Source organism: Panthera leo, chromosome B4 (assembly GCF_018350215.1).
Source record: "Panthera leo isolate Ple1 chromosome B4, P.leo_Ple1_pat1.1, whole genome shotgun sequence".
NCBI lineage: Eukaryota > Metazoa > Chordata > Mammalia > Carnivora > Felidae > Panthera > Panthera leo.
The window spans coordinates 29,413,943-29,433,890 of NC_056685.1; the positions used below are offsets into that span (position 1 = coordinate 29,413,943).

Genomic DNA, 19,948 nt, shown 5'->3' on the forward strand with positions numbered 1-19,948 from the left:
AGGACTTTCATCCATTTTGAATTTATTTTTGTGTATGGTATAAGAAAGTGGTCCAGTTTCATTCTCCTGCATGTCACTGTTCAGTTTTCCCAATACCATTGTTGAAGAAACTGTCTTATTCCCATTGTGTATTTATTCCCTCTTAGTTGAAGATTTGTCAGCCTTATAGTTGTGGGTTCATTTCTGGGTTTTCTGTTCCATTGATCTATATGTCTGTTTTTGTGCCAATACCATACTGCCTTGATCACTACAGCTTTGTAATATAGCTTGAAGCCTGGAATTGTGATGCCTCCAGCTTTGCTTTTCTTTTTCAAGGTTGCTTTGGCTTATTTGGGGTCTTTTGTGGTTCCATATAAATTTTATGATTGTTTGCTCTAGTTCTGTGAAAAATGCTTGTGGTATTTTGATAGAGATTGCATTAAATGTATAGATTGCTTTGGGTAGTATAGACATTTTAATAATGTTTGTTCTTCCAATCTATGAGCATGGAATGTTTTTCCATTTCTTTGTGTTACCTTCAATTTATTTCATCAGTGTTTTATAGTTTTCAGGTTACAGATCTTTTAATAAAAGAAAGGGAAAGAATCATATGTAAGCATCCATTCCTTTTTTAAACATTTTTTAATGTTTATTCGCTTTTTTGAGAGAGAGAGAGAGAGAGAGGGAGAGAGAGAGTAGGAGAGGTGCAGAGAGACACAGAGACAGAGAATCCAAAGTGGGATCCAGGCTTTGAGCTGTCAGCAGAGAGCCCAACACGAGACTTGAACCCAGGAACTATGATATCATGACCTGGGCTGAAGTCAGATGTTTAACTGAATGAGCCACCCAGACGCCCCTGTACAGCATCCATTCTTCATGAAAAACCTCAAAAAGTAGGAATAGAGGGAACATACCTCAACATTATAAAGGCCATATACAAAAGACCCACAGCTAATATCATCCTCAATGGGGAAAAACTGAGAGCTTTTTTTCTATGGTCAGGAACTAGACAGGGATGTCCACTCTCACTACCATTATTTAATATAGTACTATAAGTCCTCACCTCAACAATCAGATAACAAGAAGAAATAAACGTCCTCCAAATTGGCAAAGAAGTCTAACTTGAACTATTTGCAGATTGTATGATACTCTATGTAGAAAACCCAAAAGATTCCACCAAAAACTTGCTAGAACTGATACATAAATTCAGTAAAGTCACAGGATACAAAATTAATGTACCGAAATGTGTTGCATTTCCATACACCAGTAATGAAGCAGCAGAAACAGAAACCAAGGAATAGATCCCATTTACAATTGTACCAAAACCATAAGATATCTAGGAATACACCTAACCAAAAAGGTAAAAGATCTATACTCTGTTACATCGTTTTTAAAAACAGCTCAGTGAACTCCAAGCACAATAGGATTAAAAAAAATAATTTGGGAAGTGGAAAGATACAAAAATGAAAAAAATGTGACTCTAGGTTATTTCTCCAGCACATAACTTTTAATTCCTAATAGTTAACCTGATCTTTTCTCAAATACTATTCACATTGTCTTTTGTTTATTTTAGGATCCTTTGCTTCCTCAATTCAAATGAGGAAATCTTTCTTTTTTTTCAACGTTTTTTTTTTTTTTTTTTTTTTTTTGGGACAGAGAGAGACAGAGCATGAACGGGGGAGGGGCAGAGAGAGAGGGAGACACAGAATCGGAAACAGGCTCCAGGCTCCGAGCCATCAGCCCAGAGCCTGACGCGGGGCTCGAACTCACGGACCGCGAGATCGTGACCTGGCTGAAGTCGGACGCTTAACCGACTGCGCCACCCAGGCGCCCCTGAGGAAATCTTTCTTATATATACCAGTTGGAGAAAGATCCAGAGAAGTTAAAATGCATCTGTTAATATTCGCCCATGTTTTATTTATTTATTTTTGCCATAGATCTTATTACATTCTCAACTGGTTGTTACTTAATTATTGAAAACTAGTTCTACCAAATCCGACACATTTCATTTTTGTAATGCTGTAGCAGGTCACCACCTTTATACAGATTGCAGTGTTGCTATATTTGGATTGCCAAAGTCACAGTGCAACATTAACTATTTATTGACTCAGCCATTTTTCCAAAGAAACACTTCCATCTGGATGACTAGCTCATGACAGGTTTCCAAATCTAGGTGCATGCTGTTAGAAACAACTTCACAAAACTTTAGACCCTGTAGCTGACCTTACTTGATGATTCTTAAGTATTCCTTTTTCAGTATAAACTGTCCTTTAGCCATGTTCATATATTTTTCCTGTAGTTGGATCTAGTTGTAGTTTTTAAATCAAGCAAAAATTTCAAATCACATAAACACTCGAATGAAAAGAGACCAAGTCTCAATCCTGGCATTCCTGCAAATTTAACCATGTCCTCCTCCCCAGTAACAATGTCTTCATGCTAACGAGACCTGGGAAACCACTTTTTTCCTTTTAATATACAAAATATCTTGTTATTCTTTTCCACTACAGATGCCTACTTGTTTTTTTACAATTAAATAATATGAAAGGGGCATAAAATATTCTTAGGTAAGTCAAAGATTTTCTGCTCCCTGCTAATTTTCTCTGACAATGGAGGCCATGGTTTGTAATGTAACCTGTGAGGAAAAAAATGTTATGTTCCACATCACTAGATATACCCCTACAATATGATGATGATTTTAGTATAAACTTTAAAGTTATATTATTATCATACACTCTCCAGTATATTTTATTTTAACCAAAGACATAGTATTGTATGGAAAGGGCACTGGTTAAAAGATTATGATATGTAAGTTTGTGTGTCAATTTTGTCATTATCTAGATACACAATATATGGAGACTTAATGATTGCTAATATACCTTCCAATAATAAAGTTTGCTGATTAAGCAATACAAATATTTTATTATAATTCTTATTATTTAATAACAAGTAGATAGTTCTACCTTAGTAGAGTTACCTTATGAAGTGTTTTGATGTTCTTATTTGTATAGAAACTGATATAGAACACTTGAAGGATGCCATTGAAAGAAGTATATTGGTGAAGGAAAAGAAGATACAATCAAAGAGTCTCCCTGGTAAGAACAAGAGTTTTGCAAGTCTATATTTCTGGTTTTAAATGAACTTCTTCGGAGTTTAATGAAGACTGGGTCTATATGAAAATAGTAGCTATATGTTATTACTATACAGATAAAATCTTCATAAATATTCTCATAATTCATTATACTCTGGTGTTTACTAGAAATAAAAATTTAGCTAGATATTAGGAGTTTTAGAAATCATCCATTTAGAAATTAGACCATAAAATAAAATGCTATAGTGGCCTTAAAATATGGTTGGTGAAAGTGTGTCCAATCACATACTATTAATTTTCTATACTTCATGAATATAATGGCAACAGAATTTAGAATAGTTAATTCATTAGTTACCATTTCCTTCTATTTGATGGCATATTTATGGTATATCAACTATAACAGAGTACATTGGCTGTGTTATATAGTTTGGAGATTATACTACTGCCTTTACTCATTAACAGCGATGAACATACTGCCATTGCCTGCATATGCCATGCATGCATATATATGCATGTACATATGCAATATATACAGATATTTGACTGTATTTTTCATATATATATATATATATATATGCCTGTTAAAAAACACTGTCATCTAAAGGTGACTGTGTCCACATGTCCAAAGGCTTTGTCTTTTGCTAATAACTGTGAAGGGAAGGATATTATTTTAAAAAAGAAAGCATGGAAATACAGTAACTGAAATATTAAAATTCACTAGAACTGCTCAGTAAATTTATGCTGTCAGAAGAAAATGAGTGGAGTGGCTCAGGTGGTTAAGCATCCTACTTTTGGCTCAGATCGTGATCTCATGGTTTGTGAGTTCAAGCCCTGCATCCAGCTCTATGCTGACAGCTCAGAGCCTGGAGTCTGCTTCAGATTCTGTGTCTCCCTCTCTCTCTCTTCCCCTCCCCTGCTCATGCTCTGCCTCTCAAAAATAAAGAAACATTAAAAAAGGTTAAAAAAAAAAGAAGAAAGAATGAGCAAAACTAAAGTACTTAAATACTACAATAAGAGCTGAGAAATTAGAGCAGAGAATATAATTTGAAACAATGGCTTAAAGAGAACTAGATGTTTATAAGCAAAATGGTTAAGATCCAACATGGAGAAGTAGGGGAACCCAAAGTTCCTTCCTCCCTCAAACACAGCAGTGTTGAGGCCAAAGGACTTTGAATTCCAAGAGTCTGGATTACAGAGTGACAAAGACATCTCTAGGGACCCACAGGGACAATCTGGACGGGCCATAGGTGTGTGATGGCGAACTGGGGGAGATAAAATGGGCTGTGTAGGCAAGGATTGGAGAAAGTGTAGGACTGTATCTGAACAAGAACAAAACCACGGAGCAGAAAGGAGAAAGATCCAATCTCTAATTTCAGGGCTTTCTCCCGACTGGGGCTGGCTGCCCTGTTCACCCACCTGGGGAGGAGGGGAGCCAGCCCCAGGCTTAGTAACTAGTTCACAGGCACAGTCTGCAGTGGAAGAAAGCAATCCCCTCCCTGGAGTGATGTGGCAAGAAGGTATATAACCATTCAAAGGACAAAGACTGCCTGCGCCTTCCAGCCAGAGGCCATATACCGGTGGCGTGGAGCAGCACTTCCCCAAAACTGGGGCACTCGGAAGGGGACCCTTTAAGACATCAGGGTTTAAGTCCAGGCAAGTGCGAGTAAGGTGTAGGAGTTGGTGAAGTGGGACAAACCGCCTCAAGTGGGGCAGCATGCAGCAGCTTTCCCCTGAACCAGGGCGCATGGAGTGGGATCCATTAAGACATTGTGGTTTAAATCACAGCCAAGCACCAGGGAGGTGTAGGAGTTGGTGGAGCGGGACAAACTGCCTTGTTCCCATCTGCGGCACTGTGAGGACAGTCTGAAAACAGTGGTTTGGGACACCTGGTCTGTGGAGGAGAGACCAGGGTGTTGCCATTTTTCTCCCCGTCACCAACAAGGTGGAGCTTCAGGGAACTGACAGCAGACCTACAGTGGAGGGGGTCCCTACCTATACCAAACCACGCCCTTCTGTGCCTGGTAACTGTATTTATGAGAGCGGGATTGACGGTGACCAACAAAACAGCCCCTCTACCAGACCAGTGCTGCCACCGGTTACAAGGCACCCAGGGGTTTTGCATTTCTGATTTAATTCTTGGACAATTCATATTGTGTGTGTGTGTGTGTGTGTGTGTGTGTGTGTATTTTTCTCTCTTTCTTTCCTTGTCTAGTTGTTCTGGTTGTTGGTTTGTTTAAGCAGACATATTTAATCTGTTCTCTTTATACCTATTCTATATCTCCTTCTTTATTTTCCCTGCTCTATCTCTGGATTAAGCCATAGAGTTTCTCTGCCTTGTCAATTTTCTTTTCTTTTTCCCTGCCCCTGTCATTTCTCTCTTTGTATAGTATAAGGCCTCTTCCATCAACACCACTCCAACCCTGTTGTTTTGCTGTAGCCAGTGTTTTGTTTTGTTTTTTCTGTTTGCTTGTTTTTTTGTTTGCTATCCCAGGACTACTTCAATGAACAACTCAAAGCACACTTTGTGGAAGGTCCAAAACATTACTACAAGTACGGAAATAAAGCAGCCAGAGTCACAACAGAGATCAAGTAACACACTCCAAAAAACACCTCCTGAAGGGACAAGCCTTGGACAGTGTATGACCCCTCTTTAATATACTAGTGTTCCCAGGTGTAGGGCACATAACAAGCTTTTAAAACACATAAGGGACAGAAAACTAGCCAAAATGATGAAATAGAGGAATTCTCCTCAAAAGAAATTCCAGAAAGAAATGAAAGCTAAGGAATTGATCAAAGCAGATATAAACAATATAACTGAACAAGAATTTAGAATAATAATCATAAGATTAATCCCTGGGCTTGAAAAGAGAATAGAAGAAAGCAGAGAATCTATTGCTGCAGAGATCAAGGAACTAAGAAATAGTCATGATGAATTAAAAAATTCTGTAAATGAGGTGCAAAATAAAGTAGAAGCAGTGACAGCAAGAACTGTAGAGGCAGATGGGAGATTAAGTGAAATAGAAGATAAAATTATGGAAAAAGATGAGGGTGAGAAAAAGATAAAAAATTCTAGACCACAAGGGGAGAATTAGAGAACTAAGTGATTCAATGAAACAGAATAAAATCCATATCATAGGAGTTCCAGAAGAAGAAGGGAGAAAGAAAGGGGTTGAAGGTGTACTTGAACAAACCATAGCTGAGAACTTCCCCAATCTGGGGAAGGTAACAGATATTGAAATCCAAGAGGCACAGGGAACTCCCTTCAGATGTAACTTGATTTGATCTTCTGCGTGGCATATCATTGTGAAACTGGCAGAAGGATAAAAAGAGAATTTTGAAGCAGCTAGGGGATAAACAGGACTTAACATACAAAGGTAGACACTTAAGGGTAGTAGCAGACCCATCTACTGAAACTTGGCAGGCCAGAAAGGAGTGTCAGGAAATTTTCAATGTGGTGAATAGGAAAAATATGCAACCAAGAATCCTTTATCCGGCAAGCTTGTCATTCAGAATAGAAGGAGAGATAAAGTTTTTCCTAGAAAAACAAAAACTGAAGGAATTCATCACCACTAAACCAGCCCTACAAGAGATCCAAAGGGGGACTCTGTGAGTAGAATGTTGCAAAGATCACAAAGGAACAGAGACATCACTATAAGCATGAAACCTAAAGAACACAATGATTCTAAATCCATATCTTCCAATAATAACACTGAATGTAAATGGACTAAATGCTCCAATCAAAAGACATAGGGTATCAGAATGGATAAAAAGATAAGACCTATCTATTTGCTGCCTACAAGAGACCCATTTTAGACCTGAGGACACTTTCAGATTCAAAGTGAGGTGATGAAGAACGATTTATCATGCTACTGAAATCCAAAAGAAAGCTGGAGTAGTCATACTTATATCAGACAAACTAGATTTTAAACTAAAGACTGTAACAAGGGATGAAGAAGGGCATTATATAATAATTATGGGCTCTATCCACCAAGAAGAACTAACAGCTATAAATGTTTCTGCATTGAATTTGGAAACATCAAAATATATAAAATAATCACAAACATAAGCAATCTTATTGGTAAGAATGTGGTAATTGCAGGGAACTTTAATACTCCACTTATAACAATGGAAAGATCCTCCAGACAGAAAATCAATAAATAATGGCCCTGAATGATACACTGGACCAGATGGACTTGACAGATATTCAGAACTTTTCATCCAAAGGCAGCAGAATATACATTCTTCTTGAGTGCTCATGGAATAGTCTCCAAGATAGATCACATACTGGTTCACAAAATAGCCCTCAGTAAATACAAAATAATTGAGATCATACTGTACACACTTTCAAATCACAATGCTATGGAACTTGAAATCAACCACAGGAAAAAGTTTGGAAAACCTCCAAACTCATGGAGGTTAAAGAACATCTTACTAAAGAATTAATGGGTCAACCAGGCAATTAAAAATAAATTAAAACATATATGGAAACAAATGAAAATAAAAACACAACAGTCCAAACACTTTGGGATGCAGCAAAGGCAGTCGTAAGGGGAAAATACATTGTAGTACAAGCCTATCTCAAGAAACAAGAAAAAATCCAAATACAGAATCTAACAGCACACCTAAAGGAACTAGAGGCAGAACAGCAAAGAAAACCCAAGGCCAGGAGAAGAAGGGAAATAATAAAGATCAGGCCAGGTATAAACAATATATAATCCCCAAACACAGCAGAACAAATAAATGAAACTAAGGGGTGGTTTTTTGAAAAAAAATAAATGAAATTGATAAACCCCTAGCCCGATATCTCAAAAAGAAAAGAGAAGGGACCCAAATATATAGTTACAAATGAAAATGGATTTATCACAACCATCCCTCAGAAATACAAGAAATTATCAGAGAATACTATGAAAAATTACATGCAAACAAACTGGACAACCTGAAGAAATGGACAAATTCCTCGACATCTACACACACCAAAACTCAAACAGGAGGAAATAGAAAATTTGAACACACCCATAACTAGTGAGGAAATTGAATCTGTTATCAAAAATATCCCAACAAATAAGATTCCTGGGCCAGATGGCTTCCCAGGGGAATTCTACCAGACATTTAAAGCAGAGTTAATACCTATTCTTCTCAAGCTGTTCCAAAAAATAGACATGGAAGGAAAACTTCCGGACTCATTCTATGAAGCCAGCATTACCTTGATTCCCAAACCAGACAGAGACCCCATAAAAAAAGGAGAATTACAGACCAATATCCCTGATCAACATGGATGCAAAAATTCTCAACCAGATACTAGCAAATCGAATTCTACAGCATATAAAAAGAATTATTCACCATGATCAAGTGGGATTCATTCCTGGGCTGTAGGGCTGGTTCAGTATGTGCAAATCAATCAATGTGATACATCACAATAGTAAAAGAAAGGATAAGAACCATATGATACTGTCAATAGATGCAGAAAAAGCATTTGACAAAAAACAACATCTTTCTTAATAAAAACTCTCAAGAAAGTTGGGATAGAAAGAACATACTTAAATATCATAAAAGCCATATATCAAAAGCCCACAGCTAATATCATCCTCAATGGGGAAAAACTGAGGGCTTTCCCCCTGAGATCAGGAACACAACAGGGATTTTCACTCTTAACACTGTTGTTCAACATAGTGTTGGAAGTCCTAGTATCAGCAAGCAGACAACAAGATGAAATAAAAGACATCAAAATTGGCAAAGAGGAAGTTGAACTTTTACTTTTCGCAGACGACATGCTACTCTACTTGGAAAACCCAAAAGACTCCATAAAAAGGCTGCTAGAACTGATACATGAATTCAGCAAAGTCATAGGGTACAAAATCAATGTACAGAAATCAGTTGCATTTCTATACACCAATAATGAAGCATTAGAAAGAGAAATAAAGAAACTGATCCCATTTATAATTGCACCAAGATCCATAAAATACCTAGGAATAAACCTAACTAAATATATAAAAAAGATCTATCTGTATGCTGAAAACTACATAAAACTTATGAAGAAAACTGAAGAAGGCAAAAAGAAATGGAAAAACATTCCATGCTCATGGATTGGAAGAATAAATATTGTTAAAATGTCAATACTACCCAAAGCAATCTACACATTTAATGCAATCCCAATCAAAATTGCACCAGCATTCTTCTCAAAGCTAGAACAAACAACCCTAAAATTGTATGGAACCAAAAAAGACCCCGAATAGCCAAAGTAATATTGAAAAAGAAAACCAAAGCGGGAGGCATCACAATCCCAGACTTTAACCTGTACTACAAAGTTGTAATCATCAAGACAGTATGGTATTGGCACAAAAACAGACACATAGACCAATGGAATAGAATAGAGAATGTAGAATTGGACCCACAAATATATGGCCAACTAATCTTCGACAAAGGAGGAAAGAGTATCCAATGGAAAAGAGACAGTCTCTTTAGCAAATGGTGCTGGGAGAACTGGACAGCAACATGCAGAAGAATGAAACTAGACCACTTTCTTACATCATACACAAAAATAAACTCAAAATGGATGAAGGACGTAAATGTGAGACAGGAAACCATCAAAACTCCAGAGAAGACAGCAGGCAACAACCTCTTGGACCTCAGCCACAGCAATTTCTTACTCAACACATCTCCAAAGGCAAGGGAATTAAAAGCAAAAATGAACTATTGGGACCTCATCAAGATAAAAAGCTTCTGCACTAAAAAGGAAATAATCAACAATATTAAAAGGCAATTGATGGAATGGAAAAAGATATTTGCAAATGACATATTGGATAAAGGGTTAGTCCTAAAATCTATAAAGAACTTACCAAATTCAACAGTCAAAAAACAAATAATCCAGTGAAGAAATGGGCAGAAGACATGAATAGACACTTTTCCAAAGAAGACACCAAATGGCCAACAGACACATGAAAAAATGCTCGACGTCACTTCTCATTAGGGAAATACAAATCAAAACACACATTGAGATACCATCTCACACTGGTCAGGGTGGCTAAAATGAACAACTTGGGAAATGACAGATGCTGGTGATGATTTGGAGAAAAAGGAACCCTCTTGCACTGGTGTAAACTGGTGCAGCTTCTCTGGAAAACAGTGTAGAAGTTCCTCAAAAAATTAAAAATAGAGCTACCTTAAAGCCCAGCAATAGCACTACTAAGAATGTACCCAAAGGATACAGGAGTGCTGATGCATAGGGGCACATGTACCCCAATGTTTATAGCAGCGCTTTCAACAATAGCCAAATTATGGAAAGAGACTAAATGTCCATCAAGTGATGAATGGATAAAGAAGATGTGGTTTATATATATAATGGAATACTACTTGGCAATGAGAAAGAATGAAATCATGCCATTTGAAGCAATGTGGATGGAACTGGAAGGTATTATGCTAAGTGAAATGAGTCAGTCAGAGAAAGATATCATACATTTTCTCTCATGTGGATCTTTGGAAAATTAACTGAAGACCATGGGGGAAGGGAAGGGGAAAAAATAGCTACAAATAGAGCGAGAGGGAGGCAAACCATAAGAGATTCTTAAATACAGAGAACAAACTGAGGGTTGAAGGGGGATGGGGGGGAAGGGAAAATGGGAGATGGTCATTGAGGGGGGCACTTGTTGGGATGAGCACTGGGTGTCGTATATAAGCGATGAACTGCGGGAATCTACCCAAAAAATCAAGAGCACACTTTACATACTGTATGTTGGCCAATTTGACAATAAATTATATTAAAAAATAAAATAAAAATAAAACTGAGACAAAAAATGGTTACTATAGCAAATACTATCCATACATACTTGCTCTTATTCTTTCAGTTTCTCTATAGGGCACAGTTTTATAAACAATGAAACATTTTTATAATAAATGAATTTATATATATTTATATTTGTATTTTCATATTTATATTTATATGTAGAAAGAGAATAGGAATTTAGAGTTATATACAGAATCTGTATCAAAAATATGGTGGAAAATTTCTAACTCTCACTGGAATTTAATGATATAAATCTTAAGTAGATTCTACAACTGTACTGACAGTTACACAATTCTAGGAATATATTCATAACCATTAATTAGGGGCGCCTGGGTGGCTCAGTCGGTTGGGCATCCAACTTCGGCTCAGGTCACGATCTCGCAGTCTGTGAGTTTGAGCCCCGCGTTGGGCTCTGGGCTGATGGCTCAGAGCCTGGAGCCTGCTTCCGATTCTGTGTCTCCCTCTCTCTCTGCCCCTCCCCCGTTCATGCTCTGTCTCTGTCTCAAAAATAAATAAAATGTTAAAAAAAAAAACATTAATTAAACATTTAAAATGGGCAAATTTTATACCGTATGTATATTTAAAAAATAACTCCAGAAATTCTAAGCAGCATAAGATTTTTTAAAAAGACTTAAAGAAATGGAACAATATTGTGAAAGAGGAAAATTGTAACTCTTATAAATTTCCCCACCACTTACCTTTTATGCTTCTACTGTTTAATCCAATCTGCACTCAGGGGCTATTCTCATTGCTTCCCTGTTTATATAAGAATCCCTTGCCTTCTCAGTTCATGTGAATCAGTTATTCTAATTACATCTGTTAGAGAAAGACCAAAAGGCTAAAATAGGTCCGCTAATGTTCTCCAGTTATGTGAATCTATAGCTCATATTACTTTCACAAATGTCATTACTTAATTATTTAAAACCTGTTCTGACCAATCCTATTTGTCTTTGGTTTTAGTTATGATGCCCCACCTGGTGGTATCTACCTCTGTTTAGGTTACAATGGCAGTATATATTTTGTTGTCATGGTGATATTGAAAACTTTAAAATTCATAGGCTCAGTCATTTCTCCAAAGCAAGACTTCCAATCTATATCTGGATCGTGAAAATGTTTTCAACTTTAGTTATATGCTGTATTAGAACCAATTAAAATTTTGCCCATTGGTAACCGAGAGTCACCAATTCTAGTTATTTCTTGTGCAGTGTGAAATTATTTTAAATAAGTTTCTTTTTATTTTTTCTGTCATTAGACCTACATAGTATTTCCACATCCAGGACAAAAACCTAAAAATCATGTGAAGACTCAAATGGAAAGGGATGCAATGTCAATGTTCACATGATTGCAAATTACCCATTTCCTCCTCTCCAGGTGGGGGGTGTACATGCTAAGAAGATTTGAGACAGCATTTTATCTCCTTCCATATGTTATTTGTTATTCTTTTCCATCACTAATGCCTACTTGATTTAAAGTGACATAACCTAATAAAAATGGGGAGCATTAAAACATTCCTAGACAAGTCAAGAACTTCTGCCTCACAATAATGTCTGTGACTCCAGTGACCATAGTTTATAAGCTGACCTGGGGAAAAAAAGTAATGTCCTGCCTCACTAGATGAATGTGTTTTTAATATGTACATGAAGGTTATATTATTAACTTAAATGCTCTGGGGTGATTTAAACTTGTGAAATACTTTATATTTTCTGGGAAAAGCTCTAGATGAAGCCCCAGTTTGAGCATCAATTTTGTCATTATCCAGATATGCCATCTTTGTCAAATCACTAAACATCTCTATGCTTCAGTATGATGGGGCTTACGTGACCACTAATAGCTATCTGGATTCTAAGGTATTATGTTTTTGCCATCCAGACATTTCACTATAATTCTCCTCCTATAATAAATGCTAATTAGAGGAATACTAGACACACAAGCACACATGTTAACATTTACCTTACAAAGTGTTTTAGAATTGTTTATTTCTATAGACACTGATAGAGAAGGCCTCCTAGGTGCTATTGGAAGAGGTATAATAAAGAGAGAAGTCAAGACAGAGTCAAAGTCATTCTGGTAAGAACAAAAATATTTCAAGTCTATTTAAGGTTTATTATTTCCTCTGGAGTTTAAATTTGGATCTTTAAAGATTGTTGAATCTATGTGCTATTATTATGTGATAAAACGTCTTTGTAAAGTCTCTCCTATAATTAGTGAAATTCTAGCAGTTACTATAAATGGACAATTAGCCACATATTATAGGTTTTAGAACTCATCCATTAAAATATGATCCATAAAATATAATGCTAAGTCGAGCTTGGAATATGCTTGATGGAAACATTTTAAGTGCTGTTCTATTCACTTTCTTTTTTTCTGGTTACATGGGATAGTTTCTTTTTATTTACAAAAGCAGAAATTCTAGCATATGAAATGAATAAGAAGAGGAATTTAGCAGATAGTTATTTCATTGGTTACTAATTCCCTCTATATGATTGAACTATCAAGCAAATTTCTCAGGTGAGGTAGAAACCTTTAGTTTTGTTATATAGTTCACAGTTTATACAACTGCCTTTTTTCCTGGTTGAACAGTGTTTCACACATTTCTTATTGATCCCTGTGTGATACCTTAACAGAGAAACAAGAGAAAGAAATAATCAAGAAAAAAATAAAAAAAGAAATACTCAAAGAAACCCCTTTAAAAAAACTATCATCCAAAGGTCGCGGTATGCATGGCCAAGTCTATGCCCTAAGAAAAGCAACATTAGAAACTTCACACTGAAGGGAAGGATATTTCAGTACAAAAAAAAAAATTGTCCAGCTTTCATTTCTAAATAAATAATCAGGCAAACAACAAGCTTCAAAGGGGGAGGGGAACTCAGTATCCAGATTTGCTATAATATGTCATCTAAAATGCCCAGTTTTTACCAAACAGAAAATATAAATCATGAAAGTAACAATTAAAACTGTGTACTCAAATAACCAAAGCGATCTTGAAAAAGAAAACCAAACCAGGAGGCATCACAATCCCAGACTTCAAGCTATACTACAAAGCTGTAATCATCAAGACAGTATGGTACTGGCACAAGAACAGACACTCAATGGAACAGAAAAGAGAACGCAGAAATAGACTCACAAACGTATGGCCAACTAATCTTTGACAAAATGGGAAAGAATATGCAATGGAATAAAGACAGTCTCTTCAGCAAGTGGTGCTGGGAAAACAGGACAGCAACATGCAGAAGAATGAACCTGGACCACTTTCTTACACCATACACAAAAATAAACTCATAATGGATGAAAGACCTAAATGTAAGACGGGAAGCCATCAAAATCCTCAAGGAGAAAGCAAGCAAAAACCTCTTTGATCTTGGCCGCAGCAACTTCTTACTCAACATGTCTCCAGAGGCAAGGGAAACAAAAGCAAAAATCAAAATAAAAAGCTCCTGCACAGCAGAAGGAAACAATCAGCAAAATTAAAGGCAATCAACAGAATGGGAGAAGATATTTGCAAATGACATATCAGATAAAGGGTTAGTATCCAAAATCTATAAAGAACTTATCAAACTCAATACCCAAAAAACAAATAATCCAGTGAAGAAATGGGCAAAAGACATGAATAGACACTTCTCCAAAGAAGACATCCAGATAGCCAAGTGACACATGAAAAAATACTCAACATCATTCATCATCAGGGAAATACAAATCAAAACCACAATGAGATACCACTTTACACCTGTCAGAATGGCTAACATTAACAACTCAGGTAACAACAGATGTTGGGAAAGACGCGGAGAAAGAGGATCTCTTTTGAATTGTTGGTGGGAACCAGGGGAAGATGGCGGTGTAGGAGGACCCTGGGCTCACTGCATCCTGCTGGTCACTTAGATTCCACCTACACCTGCCTAAATAACCCAGAAAACCTCCAGAAGACTAGCAGAACGGAGTCTCCAGAGCCAAGCGCAGACAAGAGGCCCACGGAAGAGGGTAGGAAGGGCAGGGAGGCGGTGCGCGCTACACGGACTGGCGGGAGGGAGCTGGGGTGGAGGGGCAGCCCACCAGCCAACCAGAGACCCCGAGTCTGGCTGGCAAAAGCGGAGTGGCCAGACGGAGTGTGTTCGGACAGCCAGCGGGACTTAACGTCTGTTATAAGTTATATAAGGTTATAAGTTAAGGTTACATAAGGTTATAAGTTAATAGCTCTGCTCGGAGATCGGGAAGGCTGGAGGACAATGGGAGGGAGAGTTGTTGAGCTCCGGACGACACAGCTCAATTTGGTGGGGAACAAAGGTGCTCCCAGCGCCATCTCCCTTGCCCATCCCCCAGCCAAAATCCCAAAGGGAACCAGTTCCTGCCAGAGAACTTGCTTGCACCCCGCAAACACCGAACACTGTGCTTCTGCAGATCCATCCCTCCGGCGACGGGTGTGACTCCCTCCCGCTGCCACAGGGCCCCTCCTGAAGAAGATCACCGAAGGAGAAGCGAGCTGAGCCTGCCCCTCTGCCCCCGTGCACATTGCCCATCCACCCCAGCTAATACGCCAGATCCCCAGCACCACAAGCCTGGCAGTGTGCAAGTAGCCCAGACAGGCCACACCACCACACAGTGAATCCTGTCCCTAGGAGAGGGGAAGAGAAGGTACACACCAGTCTGACTGCGGCCCCAGTGGTGGGCTGGGGGCAGACATCAGGTCTGACTGCGGCCCCACCCACCAACGCAAGTTATTCAAGACAGTACAGGGGAAGTGCCCTGCAGGTCCGCACCACTCCAGGGACTATCCAAAATGACCAAACGGAAGAATTCCCCTCAAAAGAATCTCCAGGAAATAACAATAGCTAACAAATTGATCAAAAAGGATTTAAATAATATAACAGAAAGTGAATTTAGAATAATAGTCATAAAATTAATCGCTGGGCTTGAAAACAGCATAGAGGACAGCAATGAATCTATTGCTACAGATCAAGGGACTAAGGAATAGTCAGGAGGAGCTAAAAAATTCTATAAACGAGCTGCAAAATACAATGGAAACGACCACGGCTTGGATTGAAGAGGCAGAGGAGAGAATAGGTGCACTAGAAGATAAAGTTATGGAAAAAGAGGAAGCTGAGAAAAAGAGAGATAAAAAAAATCCAGGAGTATGAAGGGAAAATTCGAGAACTAAGTGATGCACTAAAGAGAAATAATCTAAGCGTAATTGGTATTCCAGAGGAGGAAGAGAGAGAGGAAGGTGCTGAAGTGTACTTGAAGAAATAATAGCTGAGAACTTGGGCAGAAAACATGAATAGACACTTCTCTAAAGAAGACATCCGGATGGCCAACAGGCACATGAAAAGATGCTCAACGTCACTCCTCATCAGGGAAATACAAATCAAAACCACACTCAGATATCACCTCACGCCAGTCAGAGTGGCCAAAATGAACAAATCAGGACACTATAGATGCTGCCGAGGATGTGGAGAAACGGGAACCCTCTTGCACTGTTGGTGGGAATGCAAACTGGTGCAGCCATTCTGGAAAACAGTGTGGAGGTTCCTCAGAAAATTAAAAATAGACCTACCCTATGACGCAGCAATAGCACTGCTAGGAATTTACCCAAGGGATACAGGAGTACTGATGCATAGGGGCACTTGTACCCCAATGTTTATAGCAGCACTCTCAACAACAACCAAATTGTGGAAAGAGCCTAAATGTCCATCAACTGATGAATGGATAAAGAAATTGTGGTTTATATACACAATGGAGTACTATAAGGCAATGAGAAAGAACAAAATATGGCCCTTTGTAGCAACGTGGATGGAACTGGAGAGTGTAATGCTAAGTGAAATAAGCCATACAGAGAAAGACAGATACCATATGTTTTCGCTCTTATGTGGATCCTGAGAAACTTAACAGAAACCCACGGGGGAGGGGAAGAAAAAAAAAAAAAAAAGAGGTTAGAGTGGGAGAGAGCCAAAGCATAAGAGACTCTTAAAAACTGAGAACAAACTGAGGGTTGATGGGGGGTGGGAGGGTGGGGAGGGTGGGTGATGGGTATTGAGGAGGGCACCTTTTGGGATGAGCCCTGGGTGTTGTATGGAAACCAATTTGACAATAAATTTCATATATTGAAAAAAAATTAAAAAAAAATTAAAATAAAAAAAATTTTAAAAAAAAAGAAGAAATAATAGCTGAGAACTTCCCTGAACTGGGAAGGAAAAAGGCATTGAAATCCAGGAGGCACAGAGAACTCCCTTCAGACGTAACTTGAATCGATCTTCTGCACGACATATCATAGTGAAACTGGCAAAATACAAGGATAAAGAGAAAATTCTGAAAGCAGCGAGGGATAAACATGCCCTAACATATAAAGGGAGACCTATAAGACTCGTGACCAATCTCTCTTAAACTTGGCAGGCCAGAAAGGAATGGCAGGAGATCTTCAATGTGATGAACAGAAAAAAAATATGCAGCTGAGAATCCTTTATCCAGCAAGTCTGTCATTGAGAATAGAAGGAGAGATAAAGGTCTTCCCAAACAAACAAAAACTGAAGGAATTCGTCACCACTAAACCAGCCCTACAAGAGATCCTAAGGGGGATCCTGTGAGACAAAGTACCAGAGACATCGCTACAAGCATAAAACATACAGACATCACAATGACTCTAAACTCATATCTTTCTATAATAACACTGAATGTAAATGGACTAAATGCACCAACCAAAAGATATAGGGTATCATAATGGATAAAAAAACAAGACCCATCTATTTGCTGTCTACAAGAGACTCATTTTAGACATGAGAACACCTTCAGATTTAGAGTGAGGGGATTGAGAACTATTTATCATGCTACTGGAAGCCAAAAGAAAGCTGGAGTAGCCATACTTAGACAAACTAGACTTTAAATTAAAGGCTGTAACAAGAGATGAAGAAGGGTATTATATAATAATTACAGGGTCTATCCATCAGGAAAAGCTAACAGTTATAAATGTCTATGTGCCAAATATGGGAGCCCCCAATATATAAAACAATTACTCATAAACATAAGCAACCTTATTGATAAGAATGTGGTAATTGCAGGGGACTTTAACACTCCCCTTAGAGAAATGGATAGATCATCTAGACACACGGTCAATAAAGAAACAAGGGCCCTGAATGATACATTGGATCAGATGGACTTGACAGATATATTTAGAACTCTGCATCCCAAAGCAACAGAATACACTTTCTTCTCAAGTGCACATGGAACATTCTCCAAGATAGATCACATCCTGGGTCACAAAACAGCCCTTCATAAGTATACAAGAATTGAGATCATACCATGCATACTTTCAGACCACAATGCTATGAAGCTTGAAATCAACCACAGGAAAAAGTCTGGAAAACCTCCAAAAGGATGGAGGTTAAAGAACACCCTACTAAAGAATGAGTGGGTCAACCAGGCAATTAGAGAAGAAATTAAAAAAATATATGGAAACAAACGAAAATGAAAATACAACAATCCAAACACTTTGGGATGCAGTGAAGGCAGTCCTGAGAGGAAAATACATTGCAATCCAGGCCTATCTCAAGAAACAAGAAAAATCCCAAATACAAAATCTAACAGCACACCTAAAGGAAATAGAAGCAGAACAGCAAAGACAGCCTAAATCCAGCAGAAGAAGAGGCATAATAAAGGTCAGAGCAGAAATAAACACTATAGAATCTAAAAAAACGGTAGAGCAGATCAACGAAACCAAGAGTTGGTTTTTTGAAAAAATAAACAAAATTGACAAACCCCCAGCCAGGCTTCTCAAAAAGAAAAGTGAGATAACCCAAATAGATAAAATCATGAATGAAAATGGAATTATTACAACCAATCCCTAAGAGATACAAGCAATTATCAGGGAACAATGAAAAATTATATGCCAACAAACTGGACAACCTGGAAGAAATGGACAAATTCCTAAACACCCACGTGCTTCCAAAACTCAATCAGGAGGAAATAGAAAGCTTGAACAGACCCATAATCAGCGAAGAAATTGAATCAGTTATCAAAAATCTCCCAACAAATAAGAGTCCAGGACCAGATGGCTTCCCAGGGGAGTTCTACCAGACGTTTAAAGCAGAGATAATACCCATCCTTCTCAAGCTACTCCAACAAATAGAAAGGGAAGGAAAACTTCCAGACTCATTCTATGAAGCCAGTATTACTTTGATTCCTAAACCAGACAGAGACCCAGTAAAGAAAGAGAACTTCAGGCCAATATCCCTGATGAATATGGATGCAAAAATTCTCAATAAGATACTAGCAAATCGAATTCAACAGCCTATAAAAAGAAGTATTCACCATGATCAAGTGGGATTCATTCCTGGGATGCAGGGCTGGTCGAACATTCGCAAATCAATCAACATGATACATCACATTAATAAAAGAAAAGATAAGAACCATATGATCCTGTCAATCAATGCAGAAAAGGCATTTGACAAAATTCAGCAACTTTCTTAATAAAAACCCTTCAGAAAGTCGGGATAGAAGGAACATACTTAAAGATCATAAAAGACATTTATGAAAAGCCCACAACTAACATCATCCTCAATGGGGAAAAACTGAGAGCTTTTTCCCTGAGATCAGGAACACGACAGGGATGCCCACTCTCACCGCTGTTGTTTAATATAGTGTTGGAAGTTCTAGCATCAGGAATCAGACAACAAAAGGAAATCAAAGGCATCAAAATTGGCAAAGATGATGTCAAGCTTTCACTTTTTGCAGATGACATGATATTATGCATGGAAAATCCGATAGACTCCACCAGAAGTCTGCTAGACCTGATACATGAATTCAGCAAAGTTGCAGGATACAAAATCAATATACAGATATCAGTCGCATTCTTATACACTAATAATGAAGCAACAGATAGACAAATAAAGAAACTGATCCCATTCACAATTGCACCAAGAAACATAAAATACCTAGGGATAAATCTAACCAAAGATGTAAAAGATCTGTATGCTGAAAACTATAGAAAGCTTATGAAGGAAATTGAAGAAGATACAAAGAAATGGAAAAACATTCCGTGCTCATGGGTTGGAAGAATAAATATTGTCAAAATGTCAATACTACCCAAAGCTATCTACACATTCAATGCAATCCCAATC

General features: G+C 38.0%; 1 protein-coding gene across 24 annotated transcripts in view; it reads left to right on the plus strand.

Moving 5' to 3' along the window:
- The window catches only part of LOC122224032 (coiled-coil domain-containing protein 7-like), a 233,006-nt gene that overhangs the window by 188,193 nt on the left and 24,865 nt on the right, over positions 1 to 19,948 (plus strand). For all 24 annotated transcript variants that reach the window (XR_006204633.1, XR_006204632.1, XM_042945283.1 and 21 more), the window contains one exon: positions 2,988 to 3,071. Coding sequence is in view for 22 of the 24 variants with exons in the window: in XM_042945283.1 (XP_042801217.1) it covers positions 2,988 to 3,071 (84 nt within the window). In the remaining 2 variants the exon portion in view is untranslated. The remainder of the gene's footprint in view (positions 1 to 2,987; positions 3,072 to 19,948) is intronic.